General features: G+C 40.9%; 2 protein-coding genes across 6 annotated transcripts; both read left to right on the top strand.

The window, feature by feature from the left end:
• The first annotated feature begins 2,808 nt into the window (after positions 1 to 2,808).
• On the top strand, positions 2,809 to 15,035 carry fez2a (fasciculation and elongation protein zeta 2a). Of its 5 annotated transcripts, XM_054782901.1 has the most exons (10): positions 2,810 to 3,408; positions 3,751 to 3,859; positions 4,021 to 4,140; positions 4,275 to 4,407; positions 7,840 to 8,105; positions 8,260 to 8,340; positions 9,569 to 9,644; positions 9,737 to 9,802; positions 12,370 to 12,397; positions 14,125 to 15,035. In XM_054782901.1, exons 1-9 carry the CDS (start codon positions 3,107 to 3,109, stop codon positions 12,378 to 12,380), a joined length of 1,164 nt encoding a protein of 387 aa, XP_054638876.1. In that variant the 5' UTR covers positions 2,810 to 3,106; the 3' UTR covers positions 12,381 to 12,397; positions 14,125 to 15,035. The 5 variants fall into 5 exon arrangements, with proteins under 5 accessions (XP_054638874.1, XP_054638877.1, XP_054638876.1 ...); XM_054782899.1 differs by lacking the exon at positions 12,370 to 12,397 and having other exon boundaries at positions 2,809 to 3,408; positions 4,027 to 4,140; XM_054782900.1 differs by having other exon boundaries at positions 12,370 to 15,035.
• A 2,318-nt stretch (positions 15,036 to 17,353) lies between these two features.
• clec3ba (C-type lectin domain family 3, member Ba) lies at positions 17,354 to 20,285 on the top strand. The gene is made up of 3 exons (XM_054782160.1): positions 17,354 to 17,527; positions 17,611 to 17,706; positions 19,772 to 20,285. The coding sequence occupies exons 1-3, from the start codon at positions 17,428 to 17,430 to the stop codon at positions 20,170 to 20,172; spliced, it is 597 nt and encodes a 198-aa protein (XP_054638135.1). The 5' UTR covers positions 17,354 to 17,427; the 3' UTR covers positions 20,173 to 20,285.
• The last annotated feature ends 209 nt before the right edge of the window (positions 20,286 to 20,494 follow it).

Here is a 20,494-nt window from a genome sequence, read left to right as displayed (position 1 = left end):
GTATGCTGGAGCCTATCCCAGCTAACTTTGGGTGAGAGGCAGGGTACACCCTGGACTGGTTGCTAGCCAATGGCAGGGCACATATAGACAAACAAACATTCACACTCACATTCATACCTATGGACAATTTAGAGTCTCCAATTAACTCTCTTACAGACCTTTTATGACTCTGTGGTGGCCTCAGCCATCTTCTATGCTGTGGGCTGCTGGAGAGGGGGCAGCACGGACAGGGACAGGAGCAGGATCAATAGACTGATCAGGAGAGCGAGCTCTGTCCTGGACGGTCCTCTGGACTCCGTGGAGGAAGTGGGGGAGAGAAGGATGTTGGCTAAGCTGACATCCATCATGGACAACACCTCTCATCCGCAACATGACACTGTGGGTTCCCTTAGCAGCTCCTTCAGCAGCAGACTGTTACACCCACGGTGTAAAAAGGAGAGGTTCCGCAGGTCCTTCATACCGACCGCTGTCAGGCTCTACAACACCTGCACCACCTGAACCATGTTGTAGTCACTATGTATTCTTTACACTGTATTCTTTACTTGTGTATCTTGCTTGCTGCTGTAACAAGTGAATTTCACTGCTGTGGGATAAATAAAGTACAATACAATACAATACAATAACCTAACATGCATGTTTTTGCAATGTGGGAGGAAACCAGAGTACCTGGAGAAAACCCACGCACCCACGTGGTGGACACTAGGGGGCATGTCTCTCACCCAGTCAGGAGTCGACTAGGGGGCGTGGTTACGGTCCAGGTGTTAGCGCTATAAAGGAGATGTTCCATCTTTGAAGTTTAGTAGTGTGCAGTTGGAGAATAAAGCACTGCATGAGACCAAACCTTGAGTCTTCCTTGCAACTGCCACAAAATCAATCAATATTCCTTCAGTGGTTCCCTTCAATATGTCCTGTTAAATATTTGGTGCCCATGAGCACCAAACAGAGCCGCACGATGGTCTAGTAGTTAGCATGTTGGCCACACAGTCACAGACTGGAGATCGGGAAGACCTGTGTTCTCCCTTGGGAGAATTCCAAAAACATGCATGTTAGGTTAATTGGCGACTCTAAATTGTCCATAGGTATGAATGTGAGTGTGAATGATTGTTTGTCTATATGTCCAGTCCAGGGTGTACCCTGCCTGTCGCCCGAAGTCAGCTAGGATAGGCTCCAGCATACCCCCGTGACCCTAATGAGGAGAAGCGGCATAGAAAATGGATGGATGGAAGCACCAAACAGATCTTGATGTATATTTATCTACATTTTTTTTGGAAAAACAGATGACTTAACAACTTCTGATGGCTCATTTTTATGTAAAGTATGTGTTTATTCAGGCCAAATACAGCATACAGGTTACTGGTCCACAGCCGCAGCAATGTGACCGAATCACATACTTTATATTAAGTACAATCCTCACTCCAAAGACAATAGAACAGCATTTTCCAGAAGTGATTTTATGTTTTTTCACCTACCGGTCATAATACAAAGATGGAGATTTAAAAAATACTGTTTTGGAACAGTTATTAACCAATGCAAGGCTGACTACACAGTAGTGAATTTATTAACGATAATTGTCATGAAAATTCCCCAAAATTATTTAAAATCCCATTTTCCCAAGGGCTTTGGTGTAGTATGAACAGGAGAAGGCCATTGATGTGTGAGGTGGGTTTTGTGTGTCTACTCTACACGGAAGTGAAGCTATTGAACGAACATGTTACAGATATGAATTTAACAATAATTCTTGTGGAAATTCCCCAAAAATATTTGGAAGCACATTTCCCCAAAGTCTATGGTGTAGTATGAACAGGAGAAGGTCATTGACATGTGAGGTGAGTTTTGTGGTCCTACACATTACAGAAGTGAATTTATTAACAACCTAATACAAATTGTATAAATTATGTAAAATGATGTAAAAGGCCATTTTCACAAACTTTTTGCTTTATATACAGTATATATTTGTACTTCTAAACATTATCTAACCTGCGAGGTTATGTTTTTTTCCTCCATATCTTACCGCACATGCAAATAATATGCAAACTAGCCCATGACGTCATCTAGAACCTTCCAGGACAGCCAATAGCTACTTTTCTTACTGAGGAGTTGGCAACCTTGATGCCAACCGCCATAATACCGAAGAAGAAGACATTTGTAGACGGTCCCTGCGCTCCTGTCTCGCCGCCGGCTTCTCATAGAGATCAATGTAAGTCAGGACTGCACAGAAGACGGCTCGTTTTGATAAAGTGGGTTGTAGATGTTTGTCTGTGTTACCACGCTTGGAAAGGGGTATGGTTCACATGTAAGTTGGGTGTTATTGATCCTGGAATTTTTCAACTTTTCCAACTTTGCCGCAGTTAGGAGTATATGCGCTACTGCAAATTTTGGTACAGTTACGATGTCGTGTAATTACAGGACCAATATTGCCAATATGCTTTTATTAACTTGAAAATGCTCAAGCTCATTGAATGATTGTGCCTTTTATTCGTTGTTATTATGGTTTAGTTTATTCTGAACATACAGTATATACATCTCACGTTTACAGTTTCACAATTCCACACAAGTAGGCAGAAGCAGAGCTTATTTAATCCTGCCCCTACCCAATTACTAATAATTTGCTCATTTCCATGTGTTCAATAAGAAAAGGATAAAGTGACAATGTGTAATAGTAAAGTTAATACGTTTGTATCTTTTCAATAAATAAAGGAAAAGTATCAGGCTAGTATCGACGCTGATACCACCCTCGTGGCAATATTATCGATATATGGATCGATGTGAAAGTGGACGGTGTTTGTTTTATTCAAAGGAGGGCGGTCTTTCTGTATTGCAATGCAAAGAGTTTAAGGATATCTGTCAGTGTGATTAAATGATTCAACAATAATCATATGAGCACAAGATGGCTGTACAGTATTCGTAATCACGTGTCGGTGTCATGCGTGATGTTGTGGGACAGCGCTGTGTGGCCCAGCCACTAGTCGGCTCTGTGCACCCTCAGCAGCCGCTGCAGTAGCAGGCAGGCTGGCAGCCTTGCTTTGGGGTTAAGAAGAGTGGGTGGGGGGATGCCAGCCACACATCAACCATCCTGCCAGGGCGATTAGGTAGTTCCGGGTGGGCTATGGCGGCGCCCACCAGTCGCTTGGACGACGGCTGGCCGAATGTGAGTGCAGATGGGCCGCTGAAAGGTTGCGTGTCCGCCGCAGCGACGTCCCTCCTGGATGATAGCGATGGCAATGATGACGATGACGACGAGGGGCTGCGACACAACAGCACGTTCCCGGGAAAAAGCGGTGCATCCAAATCCATGGTGGACAATTTTGATGAGACTTTGTCTTTGTGCTTCGGAAATGCGAGCACATCTTCGGGAAGCATCGATGCAGTGACGGTGGTAAACGAGGACACGCTTCTGCGCGGGGACGAGTGAGTGTTATTGTTTGTGTCATCTATCGCCACTATCATGCTTAAATTCGTTCAGATCCAGTAAAAATCACTTTAGTGTCTTATTCTTACAGCAGTGGCTTGATTGCTATTGGTTCATCTCAAGCAGGTGCTCAATGTGCGGTGCGGGGGCTACGTTTTTTAAAATTAACTCATAGATCTATTTTCTACGTAGTGTGTCCACACATGCCACGCAGACATGTCTTCAGAGTATGGATTTTTTATGAATTTTTATCAAAAGCATTTTTACCTTATTTGACTGGATTGCATTACATCCTGTATTTAGGGTGGACCTAATGAAGTAACCCTCTCGTGTACCCACAGAATCTGGACCGCTTTAACCAAAAGCTTTGGGCAGGTGATGCCTCTGGACTGGAAGCATTCCCGAATATGTGCCCTCCACATGCCCATATTCAACATGGAGGAGAAACCGGTCAGACTCCCATCTCTCCCTCCCTCTCAGACTGTCCCACTTTTACTCCACTCCACAAATTCACTCGCCAAATCTCTTCCGTTCATCTCACAAATCTCATGTATTGGTGTCAGCAATAAGCTATGATTAAATTCCCTCCCCTTGTTGTGGCGTCTGGTCAGGGACAGACGGGTGATGTTACGGCGGAGCTGTCTGATGACGAGGAGCTGAGGGAGCAGTTGGACATGCACTCCATCATCGTCTCGTGCATCGGGGAAGAGCCTCTTTTCACAGCCGAGCAGGTACAGCAACACGTAAACGTCCGACTTCAGCAGAGCTTTTTAAATGCAGATGATGCAGCAGCTTAACTCGGCTGGAGGGATTTACAACTGATCCGCAGGGCTGGTGTGTGTCTGCGTGTGTATTTGCTGTGTAGGTGATTGAGGAGATCGAGGAGATGATGCAGGACTCTCTTGAATTTGACGCAGAGCAGAATCCATCACAGTCAGATCTTTCAATACTGTCTGTGGATGTGCAGCGGCCCAAAAGAAGCCTCAGCTACGAAGACAGTGAGTGGAAACTACTGTATTCTTATTTGGCTTTACCAATACTTCTGCCTTTACTGTACACAAATAATAAGTTTGGAGAGGTATTCATTTAAACGTCTCTTATTATGCAAAATTGACTTTTTAATGTTATAACAGTCATATGTATACCTAGAGCCTGTATAACAAAATATATACTTGTAGTCTCGCTCCCTTGTTTGCTCCACTTTTGAGAGAAGAGGTGCGTTTGAAGTTCTCGGTTTTTATGATGAAAAAGAAAAGGAAAAAGGATAAACCTCCTGTCAGGAGTGGCGCAGGCCACGATGGTGGGTCTGGATCCCAATGCAGAAATGAGAGCAAAAAACTAGTAAAACAGAGGGTTTAATTAACAAAAGGTGTCCACGAGGGCAAAGTACAACGCAGGAAAATCCATGATGGGTAACACTAACAAAAACACTGATAGCAAAAGGCTATCAGGGAAAAAACTAGAAAAAAAACTACAAAAAACACTGTAGACAAACCTAGACAGTAATTATCCAGAACAGCTAAGAAACAGGATGAGGTGCTGAGCCAGAAAGCAGGTCAAAGGTTAAGGAGCCGGACTGTGCAGTAGCAAGGAGCAGGTAATCAGGGAGTTCAATCTGGCACTGGAGTGCTGCTGCTGCCTTGCTTAAGAGTCCAGGGTGATAATTGTCTGCAGGTGCGTTCCGGTGTCTCCGCCTTCACCGGCTGGGGTGCACTGCAGACAAATGGCAGACAGGCGGCAGCAGAGCGACAAGCAAAGCGTGACACCTCCTCCTTCATGGACATGACCCCGCCTCTGACCTGCCCTGTGTATACGCCCACCACTTGACGGAGGACAACTTTGTAAAAAAAATATAAAAATAATATTTGAGAGGAGAGACGCACAAACACTCCCCTTTGAACTTCCGGGTTTTTTGTGATGTCATGAAGGAAAAACCTCCTTCATGGACTTGATACCACCTTTGACCAGCCCCGTGTATAACGCCACTACAGGATAACTTTGTAAAAAACAAAAACAAAAACAGGCAGGAAGACTTCATTATCCATCCACCCATTTTCTATGCCGCTTATCCTCACTAGGGTTGCGGGGGTATGCTGGAGCCTATCCCAGCTGACTTCTGGCGAGAGGTGGGGTACACCATGGACTGGTCGCCAGCCAATCGCAGGGCACATATAGACAAACAATCATTCACACTCACATTCATACCTATGGACAATTTAGAGTCTCCAATTAACCTAACATGCATGACTTTGGAATGTGGGAGGAAACCGGGGTACCCGGAGAAAATGGGGAAAACATGCAAAACAAACTCCACAAAGAGAATGGAACCCAGGTCTTCCTGATCTCCTGACTGTGTGGCCAACATGCCAACCACTCAGCCACCGTGCGGCCCCGCAGGCTTCACTAAACATCTTAAAATAAAGCCTGGAGCACTGTCAACTAACCCTCAGCTTTAGACATATAGTTGCCCCTCGCCACTCAGCGCTTCAAATTTGGTGGTTTCACTCTTATCACGATTTTTCAAAAATATATTAATAAATCATGCTGTTTCGTGGTTGAATACGGCCTATTGTTAGTAAAAAAAAATGCGTATTTAACGCATACGTTACATATTTTTTGCGTCAATTAAGCATTTTCAAGCATAAAAATACATAAAATTTAAAAACTGAACTAAAATACAAATATAAGGCATTCAAAAGACGCATTCAAAGATGTTGATGTAATGTAATATTCTACATTGCTCACTAGGCATCAGTAACGTTATTGTAATGTTCGGTGAGACACACAAGGATCAGACTTGATTGCTGGAACAAATCCCTAATAAAAACACAGGCTAACTTTGCGGTCGTTACCCACGCAAAGCTGAAACTCATCTCTGCACCCTTCACGTCACTTCCTGTCCGCTTCTCTTTCAGGTCCCGTAAGGAACACATTTATGGTAACGCACATAAGCATGAGTCTTATTTATGACTCAAATGTCTTTTTTCTCCTATTTTGACTACTATATTGGGTAATATGGTGACTACAGGGGTGTTATTTCATGTCTAGAGGTCTCAAATAATGTTAAAACTGTATTTAGAAGGTTATAAAGAGGTTTGGTAACTATGAAAATATTTGATGTCTAAATAAGGAGTCCTACTTCGCAGAAATTCACTTATCACGGTCGGGTCTGGAACCAATTAACCTCGAGGGATTACTGTACTTAATTATTACTTAGAATTACTTATTGTAAAATGATTGAAAAGTCGCACAAAGTGGGACCTTTAATGATAGTCTAGAGCTGCTGCATCATTTAAAGGTGTTTCTAATATATAATAATGTAAGGTGTAACTCATTTGCAGACCCTGTCTATACTACGACCACCTCATCAAGTTCAGGTACTTAAAGAATCCCCGCTTAAGTTGACATACATGGTCGACCTCTTTTGTCAACTTAAAATTTGAGACCCAAAAGAGTAATTTCTATGAAAAATGTGAAATTTGAAAAAATAAAACGTTTGTCGACGTGTTGTAGTATTGTCAACTTCATCATTATTGCTAAGCAGCCTAAACCATTAAAACGTGCACTCCAGTGTTCCAAATTGCGCACTTCCACACCTATACTTAGCACAGTGGTCGACAACACTTGTGAGGCCTTTGAGAGAACCCTCGTCTGTTCCGGGAACAGATGCAATATCTCCTCTCACTGAGAAGTATACAGCAAAATGCAGTGTGACGCCAGTACCCAGACTTGAGTGGTTGTAATTTATAATTAAAAAGGAGAGAAGAAGAGGAGGAAGCGGGTAAATATTGCGATGGTCATATCCCGCAAGTGTGCAACAACAGGAATAAGTTGGGACAGCACTACAACTGTCAAAAATTTGCACCCTCAAGAACTAAGTAGTGTATGTGGTAAACACATTTAAGTGGAAGTGCACCATTTGGAACACAGCCACAGCCTGTTGTTCTTCTCCTTGGCATAAACTAGTTGTGACTGAATGAGCAGCGCCTCTGGTGGTTGCAGCCAAGTAGTGCACTCCATTTTGCCTCAGTTTCTTCAAGAATCCACAATCATTTCCACATAGCTACACAAGTATCATTAATTAGTACATTACCTTTCCCTTCTCTGGTTTAGTTCCAGCCTTTAGGTTACCAGTCACTGTGGTTGATACCCTAATGCAAGGGTGCCAAAAAGGGGTTCAGTGTGGATCATTTATTTTAGCAACCTTCACAAGTCATTTTTTTGTCAACTCAAACATACTACTGTTGAGCCAGACTGTCCAAATTCTTCCTTTTTTTGGAGTAAAATTACATTTTCTCATCTTAATTTTCCTGTTTTAAACATTTCTTTCTTCTTTTACGTGGGGATTGTAGGGCAGGATGTGTATTTATTAAATAAACCGAATGTTAAAAGAGAAAATTGTGTGAACTACTGTTGTCATATGATAACAGGGGTGAGGACGCTAAACGTGGCGGAGCTGAATGAGCGGCTGGAGGAGGCGGAGGCCTCCATCAGGAGCTTCTCAGAAGAGCTGGTGCAGCATCTGGCTCTCAGGGATGAGCTGGTCTTTGAGAAGGAGGTGAAGAACAGTTTCATCTCTGCGCTCATCGACGTGCAGAACCGGCAGAAGGAGCACCGCGAGACGCTGAAGAAGAAGAAGAAGCTCAAAGGGGCAGGTGGATTGTCGCAAGGACACCCAGAGAAGACGCTTGTATCAGTGAGTGCTTTATTCCGTCACATTATTGTTGTTTCTTAGCAATACTACACTGAATAAACCTCGAGCCTAATCTAACAAACACTCAGTTTATACTGTAGGTAGTTTCTCCATCTTTTATCTTGATGTTCCTCTGCTGTCCTCCTTCCCTCCTTAGCGTTTCAGCATGGATGGCCTCTCTTCTATTATTCAAAACAGCTTTCGCCAAACATTTGGGAGCGGTTGCGGTGAAAGACAGGTACTAGGTTCACCTTTTATTTAGCAGCTAGATCTACACAATACAGTGGAACCTCTAAAGTTGAACACAACCCGTTCGGTGGCATTGGTTGACATTCAAGTTGTTCTAATTTCAAAAGAAACCCATAGGAAATATTAAAAAAACGAATTAATTTGTTCCAGGCCCACCATCAAAATAATACAGACTATTTTTTAAAGTAGCATTTTGACATTCATGTAAGAGTGAAGAGAAGTTAACCACTGTACTGTATAACTAGATCAAATTAATCGCATTTGAGGAGGCCTGGCAAGCACAAAATGGATATGGAACAGGAATGGGTTTGTAGAACGATACTGTCACCTAGTGGCGCAGGTGTAGTTCAGGGGTCACCAACGTTTTTTCTTGCGATAGCTACTTTTAGAAAATGAAAATGGCCACGAGCTACTCATTTTTGTAGATTTTCATACCTTATTTCAACCCAAACAGATCAAATATGCTTGTTTTACCAAAACATTCACAAAATGCTGGTATCCACAACTCACATTTTATGTTTCACAATACATTTCTTTCTAGTGTTCTCACATTATTAACTGAAAACCTGAATGAAAAGCAGGCTTGCGGGCACCTCATGTGGTCGTGGGGGGCTACCTGGTGCCCACGGGCACCACGTTGGTGACCCCTGGTGTAGTGGCATAGTAGCATGGGCACTGCTGGAATACAAGAATGCATCTTGGGGGGGGAGAAAGCCAAAGAAAGCCAAAACAAGATTTTAGAGTTGATTATTTAGATCCTCAATAACCACATCGTTAGAGCTGCAATTTTGATTGAACTCCTGGAATTAAATTTAGACGTTCCCTTCTATCGGAATGCATGGTGGCCTATGATTAGCATGTTGGCCACACAGTCAGGAGATTCGAAAGATGTGGGTTCAAATCTCTGAGCCCTGACGTGAACCCCACCTTTATGATGAACTAAAACAGAGATTGTGGGATAGTTGCCGTCTGACATCACCAATGGAAAAAAATGACTACAAAAACACTTGATCATTTAGTAAGAAGTCTTACTAGAGGAGTGAATGCAAGCATAGTATCTTCAAAGGCGGAAGCAACACTATTAATTCCATTTCCACTTTCTGTGCATGTCATGACCAGGTGTCCTAATACTTTTGTCTATCAAATGTCAATGTATTTTCTGATGAACCAAACCATGTCTCTTTTGTCACTGATTTGTCATTGATTCTTCACAACAGTATTTGACGACCATCATCCCGTATGAAAAAAAAGGACATCCTCCTTCAATCGAGGACCTCCAGATCCTGATCAAGAGTATATTTGTTTCCTCCTGCAACCTTGACGTTTGATTCCTTGTACCATGACCAGTGACTGATGATAGCTCGTTTGTTTTTGCCATCATTCAGTTCTGCATGCAATGAGAGATGACAGTGACAAGGTGCCAGGTCTCCTAACAGACTACATTCTCAAAGGTAAGCCACCATTGTCACCCTATCTTATCTTCATGTTCATTGAGAAGTGTTCATTTCATAATATTGTTATTATTGTGCTTGTGGTTTGCAGTAGTGTACTACTGCACTCCATCATACTGTGAACTATTTCTAATATGATGCATACCATAAATGCTCTAATTATAGCCGGGGTGACTAATTAATTACCTAAAGGACAGAGAGTTAATTGGAAGCAGGTGATAATTGGAGTCTGGCTGTCATTTGCAAAATTTGAAAAGTCAGAACAGTCGTCCCTCGCCCTCGAATTTCATGACTTCACTCTATTACGATGTTTCAGTAATACGTATATTACTAAATGAATGTTGTTTTGTGGTCAAATGATCAAAAACTCTAATCAAATTAATCAGTTTTCCAATTAATTAATCATGATTAATCACCATTTGCACCGTTGCAACTATGTGTGAAATATGCCCTTTCTGCTGTATTTTATGAACAAAAAGATAAATGTCAGGACACAATTTTATATATTTGTATGTATTAACAGCTTAGATCATGCTAAAAGATAGCACACATGTCTGAAAATCTATTTACCTAACAATAGTCTCATTATTAGTAACTGAACATTTGAATCACACTTTAACTGTGTTATTATGAGCCATGAGGTTTGCGTTCAACGACACCGTGTAATTTTTTAACTTGAATTCACTGTTTTGAGTGTAGATGTATTTTCTGGGATTTCTGAGCATCCATAAACGCAGCAAATTGTACTTCCCGCATTAAGAGTTACAAAGTAAATCAGAATATCCACTCAATGTTTTTCTTTGTATTTGTGTTTATTAAGACCACATATACTCACATAATAAAGACGTTATTGTGATGTTTGGAGTGTCCCTGAATGCACCACCTGTAGTGTAGTGACAATGAGAAAGTGTCTTTCTGAGGAGGACTAGAGACGTGTTTGTGAGTTGGAGATACATATATGGTGTTGGTATTCCGAATGTCCCGATCCACATTTTTTTGGCTTTCGATCCGATCCGGTACCGATCCTTTTTTTTTTTTGAATAAGCTTTTGTTACAAACTTGAATTTGTGGAATTTAATATGGTTATGAAAATATCTATATTTAACTCAATAAACGAGGGACTACTGTATATGTAACAACTAGATGTTTCAAATGTTTAATAATGCTTTGAAGTGCATGAAAAAGTGGAAAAGAAAATGTAGCTTCCTTTGACCACGTGGTCATTTACTAACAAGTTTATTCCACAACACAGCAGCAACAGAACAAATGTTTTACCGCAAATTCCGGTGTATGAGCCGCTCCGGTGTATAAGCCGCACCCACAAAATTTAGCAGAAAAAACTAATTTGTACATATTTAAACCGCACCGGTGTATGACCTCCACCCGTCCATGTCATATTGTAGCGCTGAGTCGTGTGGACCAGGCAGCCCTTTATTTGACACTCACAACGAGCTTGTCAATCTGCTGGAGATCGCAGGAGGACAGTATATACAGTATAACAATATAATAGTCTGACTCAAGGTGTCATCTTACAGATAACACTAATCTCATCACACAGCAACTTTACACTCAAAAGGTATGCCTGATAAATATATAAGCATGTACCAAAATGCGAGTAAAAAAAAAACACATTTTAAAGTTTTCCCATAATGCATTTTGTTTGAGCAAAGCTTTTCATTGGACGACAAGCAGCATAGAAAATGGTGGATGGCGCTTCAATGCTGGCTCTGTCCACCAGAGGGAGCCAGATGAGCCCAGAGGGAGGCTGACGTCATTGCAGTACGTCAATGAATGCACTGCTCAGACACAATGCATTATGGTAAAACTTTAAAAGAGTTGTTTTTTTCTATTTTGAACTCGTATTGGATATTTATGATGCATAGCTTTTGAGTGTTAAGTTGCTGTGCGATGAGTTTTGTGTTATTTGTACGATGACACCGTGAGACAGACTGTATACTAGTATATATAATGACCTCCTGAGATTTCCAATGGGTTGACAAGCTCGTTGTGAGTGCACTGATAGCTTGTGATTGGCTAGACTTGTGAAGAGCAAAAGTGTAGTAGTACGCCGGAAGTTACGGTAGCTGCACTAATGAGCAAACTCCCCAGCCAGCATTTGTAGTGCTGATGAGTTCATTTTAGGTAGACAGAACCAACATTTTACAGCACATGCAGAGGTTAATAAAGCTGACAATTGCTAACCACTTATGATACGTCAAATGCAGCTACTGCCATCGTGTGGAGTTAATAAAAACTGCATCACGAGGTCGCTTACAGCCACTGCTGTTAATGGCAATGGTTTTTGACCCGGTGTTAATTACAGACACTGTGGTTATTTGCTTTTGTAGACCACGCACCCCACAACGGTAAACACGACAGTTAATTGCGTACAGGCGTTAATTGGAGCATTTAAAGGTGTGGCCTTTGACTCCCGCTGTTTTCAGGTTGGGTTTAATTAAAACTGTACTTCAGGGTGGTAAATAATCTTTTTACTGTGTTGTGTGGCACTGTCTCCACTCTCCCTTTGTGTTTCTATTCTTAATTCATTGCTGCCTTACACCCGCTAGCTGTGGTGTGAGCGACAGCCGGGGGCAGGTTTGTGACATACCGTACTCACATGTGACAAAAATGTTGTAGTGTTGGTGCTCGCCATGGCAAGGCAGCTCCTCCAGCAGATGAATTGTGGTGCACTTTGACCCCCGCAGTGTTTCCCTTTAGCTTTCTTCACCAAACAATTTCACTATGCCAAACTGCTACACATTGGCTGATGACTCATTTTACACTTACTGTGTGCTGATTGACTATGACACACTGCTACATCTGCATTCAATACAGTGGAACCGGCAAAGCAGGGATGTCCAAAGTGTGGCCCGGGGGCCATTTGCGGCCCGCATCTTATTTTTTATTGGCTCGCGGCACATTGTAGAAATAATATTAAACAAAAAAGCAGAAATGGGAAAAAAAAGCAAAATGACAAAATGTAAAGAGAAGAAACTGAAATGTTGATACTAACAACTAATAATAAAATATCCATCCATCCATCCATTTTCTATACCGCTTCTCCTCATTAGCGTCGCGGGGGCACGCTGGAGCCTATACCAGCTGACTTTGGGCAAGAGGCGGGGTACACCCTGGACTGGTCATAATAAAATATTTTTAAAAAATACTGTTACGTAAATACAGTTACAAAATACCTAAAAATATCAAAGTGGACCCCCGAATCCTTTGATTTTCAGCATATGGCCCTGGGTGGAAAAAGTTTGGGCACCCCAGCTGTAAAGCAACACCCGGGAAGTGGTACAATTTGAATTCCGACCTATATTTTCTGGGAAAAATCTGCCTCAAAAGTCAAACAAAAACAAAGTGAGACTTCAGCCTATTGAGCATCAAAAGGATTTGTAAGGAATTTGCTTTTTCTTTGGCTTTTTTGTAGTGAAAGCATGGTGTAAAGTGTGATCATAACTACAAAACCAGAAATTATTGCAACGGTTGCTCAGTGCAATTTCAGCAATGGAATTACTTGCGTACATACACCATTTTTTTTTTACCAAGCAGATGCAACAGTGTTTCCCTTGCATGAATTTATTTTTGCTACCTGTTTGCCCTCACCCATAAACATATTATAACTCACCTGCTCTGTCAGAGAATAAAAGCAGGAGCGATCGGATATGATACGTGGACAATTTTTTCAAATTCAACGATTACGTCATTCCCCCTACCCTCGGTAACCCATCGCAGCCACACATAGATTGCACAAGTCAACCAGCGTGATAGAACAGATTTAGTTTGGCTTTGGAGGTTCCACTGTAAATACTTGTAAGTTTTACTATAATTTATAATAATGTAATAATTGCATAATAATCTTTCATTTACTAAACAATAAAAAAAAACCTGCACAGGCTAACAAGATCCAACATTGTACCTTTAGAAACATAATGCTTAGTTTGGATTGGCACCGACCGAGATGTATTAATTCAACAATATGTTTATTTACTTTGCAGTGGTGTACAACTGCAGTATACTGAAGTGTATTCCTCATATTTTGGTCTCTGTAAGTTAAGGTAACCAACACATTACACTTATCGGCATGATGCGGTGTAGTTGCACACCACTGCAAACTACAACCACAAAAAAAAAGCTCTTGTATTGGATTTCAATAGATGGTACAGGTGTACCTCATGTTGTGACTGATGTATGTGCATCGTGATGAATTTATTTCAAGTGTGAGTTTTTTCTCCCTGTATGTTTCCCTTCAGTTTGTGGTTTTGTTACCAATGGCTGCGTGCTAAGGTCCTCTGATTTTCACCTCTGTTTTGTTACAGTGCTCTGCCCAAAGTAGAAATTGAGGGAGGAAACCAAGCGGACCACCACATAAGAAGATGGAGATGACAGACTTTTTTTTAAGCATCAAGTACACTTTATGCATTCATTCCTGCTTGTTGTTTCTTCAAGATTTGTCCTTGTTATGTTTTGTCCATTTGTGTTTATTGTGATTTCTGATTTCATTCTTTCCATTAGAGTTTTACTTCTTTTTTTTTCTTTTTTTTTTAAACCAAGTAGCAATACAAGCGTCGTCGCTGCATTGCTTGTGTGATGCAAAGGGCTTTGCATTAATCCAAAGTGCTTACTCACTGAGCAATGATCAAATGTGCACAAAGCACATGGGGCTTCCAGGCTAATCTACTCAGAGGTCAACTTGTATTGCAACAAGGCGCACTGTCAACTGAGACACAGGAGGGGAAATAATGTTCATACATCAGCAGCACATGTAAGAGATTAGGGAGAGAACTGGGAATATTTGCATAGAAAAGGGGCAGGAATACACACTCTAGCATCAAACATACATAGCACAGCCTTCCAATATAAACACACTAATGCTATTAACTATCATTAGTATTTCACAGATTAGAGATTAATGGCTGTGGGCCACTGTGATCATTTTATATTGTCTGAAACATTTTGCACTAATGAGCTAATTAACTGACTGCCTATGCATACAAGTGCGAGTATTAGTACTGCTGACCCAAGCACTGTCAGTACTTTTTAGTGAACCAGAGACACAAGTGTCAATGTGCCTGCTGTGCTTGTTTACCAGGAATTCTCATCGTGGATGTATACAAACTGCCTTTTTTGTACATTGTAAATGACGTACAGTATTTTCAATGAATGTCCTATGACAAGACAATGTGTTACTCGCTTTGATTGCTTATTTTGTATAAATGTTTTCAATCTATTTATGATACCACATGCGATTAAGTGTTGTTATTTATGTATTTGAGTGTCATACAGTATGTCTTTTTGGGGGGGAGGACATGCAATAAGGGCGGCATACAGACACATTGAGTACAGTACAGTGTTTTTTTTGTTAATTTTGTGAAATGGCAAAAAAAAACATTTTTAAAGACAAAGCTTTGTGTTATTTGTATCAATATTCCAGCTTTCTCTTTACACTGTCATTTTTTGTTCTTTTTCACCATTGTTTTTTTGTTTTGTTTTAATTTTAAATCTATGGTGTACCACAGGACTATAAAAAAAGGACCCCCAAACCCCCAAGACCGCACTTTGGAAAACCCTGGTGTAATATCTAATTATATATCTCATTAATAACAAATGCGTTTTATTCTTTACAGTATGCCCAGGGCCATTAAAAAATGAGCTGCCGGCCAAAAATGGCCCCCAGTCCGCACTTGGCGGTTTGGTATTGATGAAATGATGTGCCTCAATGACCAGCAAGTTCTGGGTTTAAATCTCAGTCTGGATTTGTTTAGTTTGCATGTTCTCGCCTTGCTTGTGTGGGTTTAAAATCCCAAAACATGCATGTTAGGCTCTAATTGGAAAGACTAAATTGTCCATAGGTGTGAATGTATGACTGGTTGTCTGTCTTGCTGACCAAAACAGCATCACCTACCCTACCATAATGAATTTGCGTGTGGAGAGGTACAATGTTGTGTGCATCAATTTTCAACTTTTTGTTTGTTTCAAACTCCTGACGTGAATTGCGATTCTTATATTTTAATCAGGAATTGTTATTTGTTGGTGAAAATAAATCTATTTTTTAGTATTGTATAGTTTTAAGAATAAAAAGTACAAATAAATGCAATCATGCACTGACTGACAAGAACAAATGCACAGCAACGTCCAAACGCTTCAAACACAGAAATGATGAACAACCAAAAAGACACACTCACCATAACGCTGGACGATCAAAAAAAAAAAAAAATCCTGCAAATGCCAAAACACACAAACCTACAAAAAACCTGCATGGTAGAAATGCTGCCAGTTCACTGAACTGGCACGGACCTGAGTGATGTTCGTCTTTGAGACATGAGCCGGATGCCCAGAATAAAGTTGGCGGAATTAAAAGGTACATTTTTCTTTATGTCTTTGTGTCTACATCTATATACTGTCAAATACAGTATGTCTTAAGTAAGGTTGGGTATCATTCGCATATTGTATTATCTGACACCAGTGCCAAATACTTTTGAAATTGCTAACTAGAAGACATAATGTAACAAGTGTGTAAGTTCTAATCAGACAATAAAATACATAGAAATATCAACTGCCATTCTTCCCTAGATATGAAAAGCCAGGTTTTTTTTGACAGAGCAAGTCAAATGCAAGATATTTTTTTGTTCTGCTGAATGCATTTTACTGCCAAAATCTACGATTATATATCCAAGCTCACCAGGAGGTGATAATACTTTTACAACAAAGCATCAGAGCTTTTCCTGGAGAAGAATAGGGTGCATGTACTTCATTTATATATAAACGTACAGATAAACGAACACAAATATTTTTCAGTTAATGAATAAATGGGACTAAGAAGTATTTGAAAACAATCTGAAGACATTATTGTAATTACTGTCTTCTTTTTCTTGTCATCCTCTTAAACAGTAACTTGTATTAACACACCAGCCTCATCAGACATGAACCTCACCGCACGTCACTGCCGTTTGCCCTTGACCCACCGCACAGCCACCCTAATAAACACCCCACACCCTGAGTAAATGTGAGTAAATCAAATAAAAGGTGACAGTTAAACAACACTACAGACATGAATTGAATACAACAAATACAGTATGAATCAAAAAGCCCCATGACAGGAAATTGTGTCCCTGTTTGGTGAATAAATCACAGCATTTTACTTTGACAGTCACCAACCCAAAATGGTCCCCGGTTTAGGAAAGGCTCAAATGCAGGACTAATGGATTGAAACTGCAAAGATGCATATATTGATTTGACCTTTGACCCTGTATACCATATTCATATACTTAGAAGTCAATAAAGAATAAACAACAATACAATCCCGACAAGCAAATGCCCTGATTTAACTACAGTAATATTGCTCACTAACGTCAGCAATCAGGCTGCAGACGTTGAAGAAGTTACACTCGCCTGAAGCAGAGCAACCTCCATGGTCACCTCCCCTCACGCTTTCACCAACAACACAAACATCTGTCAGACATCTGCAAAACATTTGTGCTCTCTGAAAAAAGAGTTTGCTGTCTAAAAGCTGTGGTTTGTAAAACACAGCCATCTGGGTCTGACCAGCACACAGAGCTGCAGAGAGTCTAAACGACGTCGGGAAGGTGAATTTGACTGTGAATTTTTTCCTGAAGACCACCATGGAACGTGTGCGAGGTATTTTCTTGGTGTTGTGCCTTCTCCTGCTGACACAGTGCACAGGCCAGCAGACACCAGAAAAGAGAAAAAGTCCTAAAAAAGGTAAGATTAATATTAATATTTGACTTGGATATGTTTGTTAACATGCATTTCTGAATAAATGTATGCTTTTTTAACCATGACAGACTCGACCAATGCTGCCATTGAGGAACTGAAGAAACAAATTAATGACATTGTTTATGACCTCAACTTGTTAAAAGAGCAACAGTCTCTGCAGTCAAGTAAGTTTGTTTGATAAATCCATTAAAACAAAACAGCTTGTGATCCAAAGCATACCACATCATGTGTCATACATGCCCGGAAATGAGTTCATAAATAGCAACTTTGCACAGACTCACACTAACAAATATGTCATTCTTATATACAGTATGTACATTCTATGACTGTCTAGCTATATGAAACGCAAGGGAAACCCAGGAAACAGAAAATCCAAAGCATACCACATCATGCGTAATCTTTGTCGAGACATTTTTTCATAGATATTAACTTTTCACAGACTGAAACTGACAATTCATTCATTCAGTCGTTCTTATACTGTAGACATACATACATTAATAATATTTATTTATCCATGTAAAACAACAGCTCACAATCCAAAGCACACCACATCATGTGTCATCTACAGTATACAGTATCTGAAATGTATGTTATGGATAGAAACTTTGCACAGACTCACAATAATAAATGTATTCTGCTTATCTTTGTAAATAAATACATACATGCATTTTATGATGATCTACTTATGTTATCTATGGAAAGCAACGCCTCATGATCCAAAGCATACCACATCATGTGCCACATACGCTCCTCATCAAAAGGTTAAGACCAGTTGAAAAAATTGCAAGAATTTACATTTTGCACTGTTGGATCTTAAGGAGGTTGTAAGTAGAGCTTCAAAATGCAAAAAGATTAAGTGGAAGTTAGACAAAATATTTTTTGAGTAAGCCATTTATTGCAAACAAGCATTAAAGTGAAATAGGCTGTTCATCAGTTGATCAAAAGTTTAAGTCCATAGCTAAAAAAAAACCAAACCTCCTTCAAATAGAAATAAAATGTTCTAAAAGGACTTAGCAATGAGTAGTTGCGCCATTCTTGTTAATCACCTGAAAAAAATCGGTTTGGGCAAGCTTGATGCCCGTGTTTCCAGGAGGCTAATGGGAATGTTACTCCAGGTGGTGAAAATGGCATCAAGTGGGGCATCCACTATCTGGAACTGATGTTCGTTTTTATCAACTTCCTTTGCATCCATCCCCAAATGTTCTCAATTGGATTTAGAACAGGGGAACATGCAGGATGGTCCAAAAGAGTGACGTTATTCCTCTGGAAGAAGTCCTTTGTCAGGCGGGCACTGTGAACTGCAGTCTGCAGTCTTGTCCTGTTGAAAAAGCCAGTCATTACCACACAGACGGGGGCCTTCAGGGATGACCCCTGCAACAACTCCACATAGCCATCTGCCATTTGACGCCCCTGCACAACCATTGTTCCATTGAAGGGTAAAAGCAGCCCAGGTGCGATGTCCTTGTCATGCCATTGGAAGCCATCAGGGCCGCCAAGGTTACATTTTTTCTCATCAGAGAATAAAGCTTTCTTCCACCTTTCAATGTCCCATGTTTGGTGTTCTCGTGCAAATTGTAAAAGGGCAATTATGTGGCGTTGAAGGAGACGAGGCCTTTGAAGATGTCTTTTGTTCTTAAAACCCTTCTCTTGCAGATGCCGTCTGAGAGTTATTGGAATGCACTCGGCACCAGTAACAACCGTAATTTGGGCCGAGGATCCTTGGGCCGGTTTGTTTGGGTCTACCATTTGACTTTTTTCTTCCATAACCCTCAGGATTATGGAAGTTTAAAATGACTGTCTAAATGCGTCCAACCTCAGCAGCAATGGCGCACTACGAGAGGCCTTGGCGTTCAAAGAGAGAAAGCTTTTTTGCCTTTGCCATCAAGAGATCATGACAGTGTGAACACTTGTGAGGAAATGACATTGACTCACATTTTTGCCAAGATTTTGGCTTTTAAAGGCTGTGCTCTTAAACTTTTGATCAGCTGATGAACAGCCTATTTCACTTTAATGCTTGTTTGCAATAATTTGCTTTCTCTGAATTTTTTTGTCTCACTCCCATTTATTTTTTATTTTTTGCCTTTTGAAGCTTTACTTAGAACCTCATTAAGATCCAACAGTACAAAATGTAAATTCTTTAAATTTTTCAACTGACTTTTGATCAGGAGTGTATGTCAGAAAATGTCCCTCACATTTAAGTATCTACAAATCTGTCTATCTATGTGTCAGTGTGTCTGCGAGGAACCAAAGTCCTCGGCAAGTGTTTCCTCGCCGACCCGGTCAAGAAGACTTTCCATGCGGCCAGTGACGACTGCATCGCCAAAGGGGGCAGCCTAAGCACCCCCCTGACAGGGGACGAGAACGACCAGCTGTACGCCTACGTGCGTCAGAGCATCAGCCCGGAGGAGCCCATCTGGCTGGGCATCAATGACATGGTGACCGAAGGCCAGTGGCTGGACATGTCGGGGTCCAACCTGCGCTTCAAGAACTGGGAGACGGAGATCACCATGCAGCCGGACGGGGGCCGTAGCCAGAACTGCGGCATGCTGTCCACCACGTCCAACGGGAAGTGGTTTGATGAGAGCTGTCGAGCTGAAAAGGCTTCGGTGTGTGAGTTCAACATTGTGTGAGAGTCTCCCACCTTGCCTTAAAGATTGCTTGGAGGTACATGTTGGATTTCACAACAGTGCACTGCAGTTCTTTAATACTCTTTTCATAGTATAGTATTTGACATTCACTGTCTAAGTAGGACAAGAAATGTACAATAAATGCTTGCTGCTTCATTCATCAAGTAAGAACGTACTGCACGGTTTCAAGGTAAACACCACTGGATTGATTTATTTTTGCTATAACATCCACTAATAAACCAAATCAAATGGTATTTTTCTGCAAAGCAATGTCTCCTCTGAGGCTGTGTCATTATTCTTCTTTTCAGTGAGTGACTGTCATCCC

This window comes from Dunckerocampus dactyliophorus, chromosome 7 (genome assembly GCF_027744805.1).
Source record: "Dunckerocampus dactyliophorus isolate RoL2022-P2 chromosome 7, RoL_Ddac_1.1, whole genome shotgun sequence".
Classification (NCBI taxonomy): domain Eukaryota; kingdom Metazoa; phylum Chordata; class Actinopteri; order Syngnathiformes; family Syngnathidae; genus Dunckerocampus; species Dunckerocampus dactyliophorus.
Note: the sequence above shows the minus strand (reverse complement) of the source record. Positions and strands in the feature narration are given on the sequence as shown.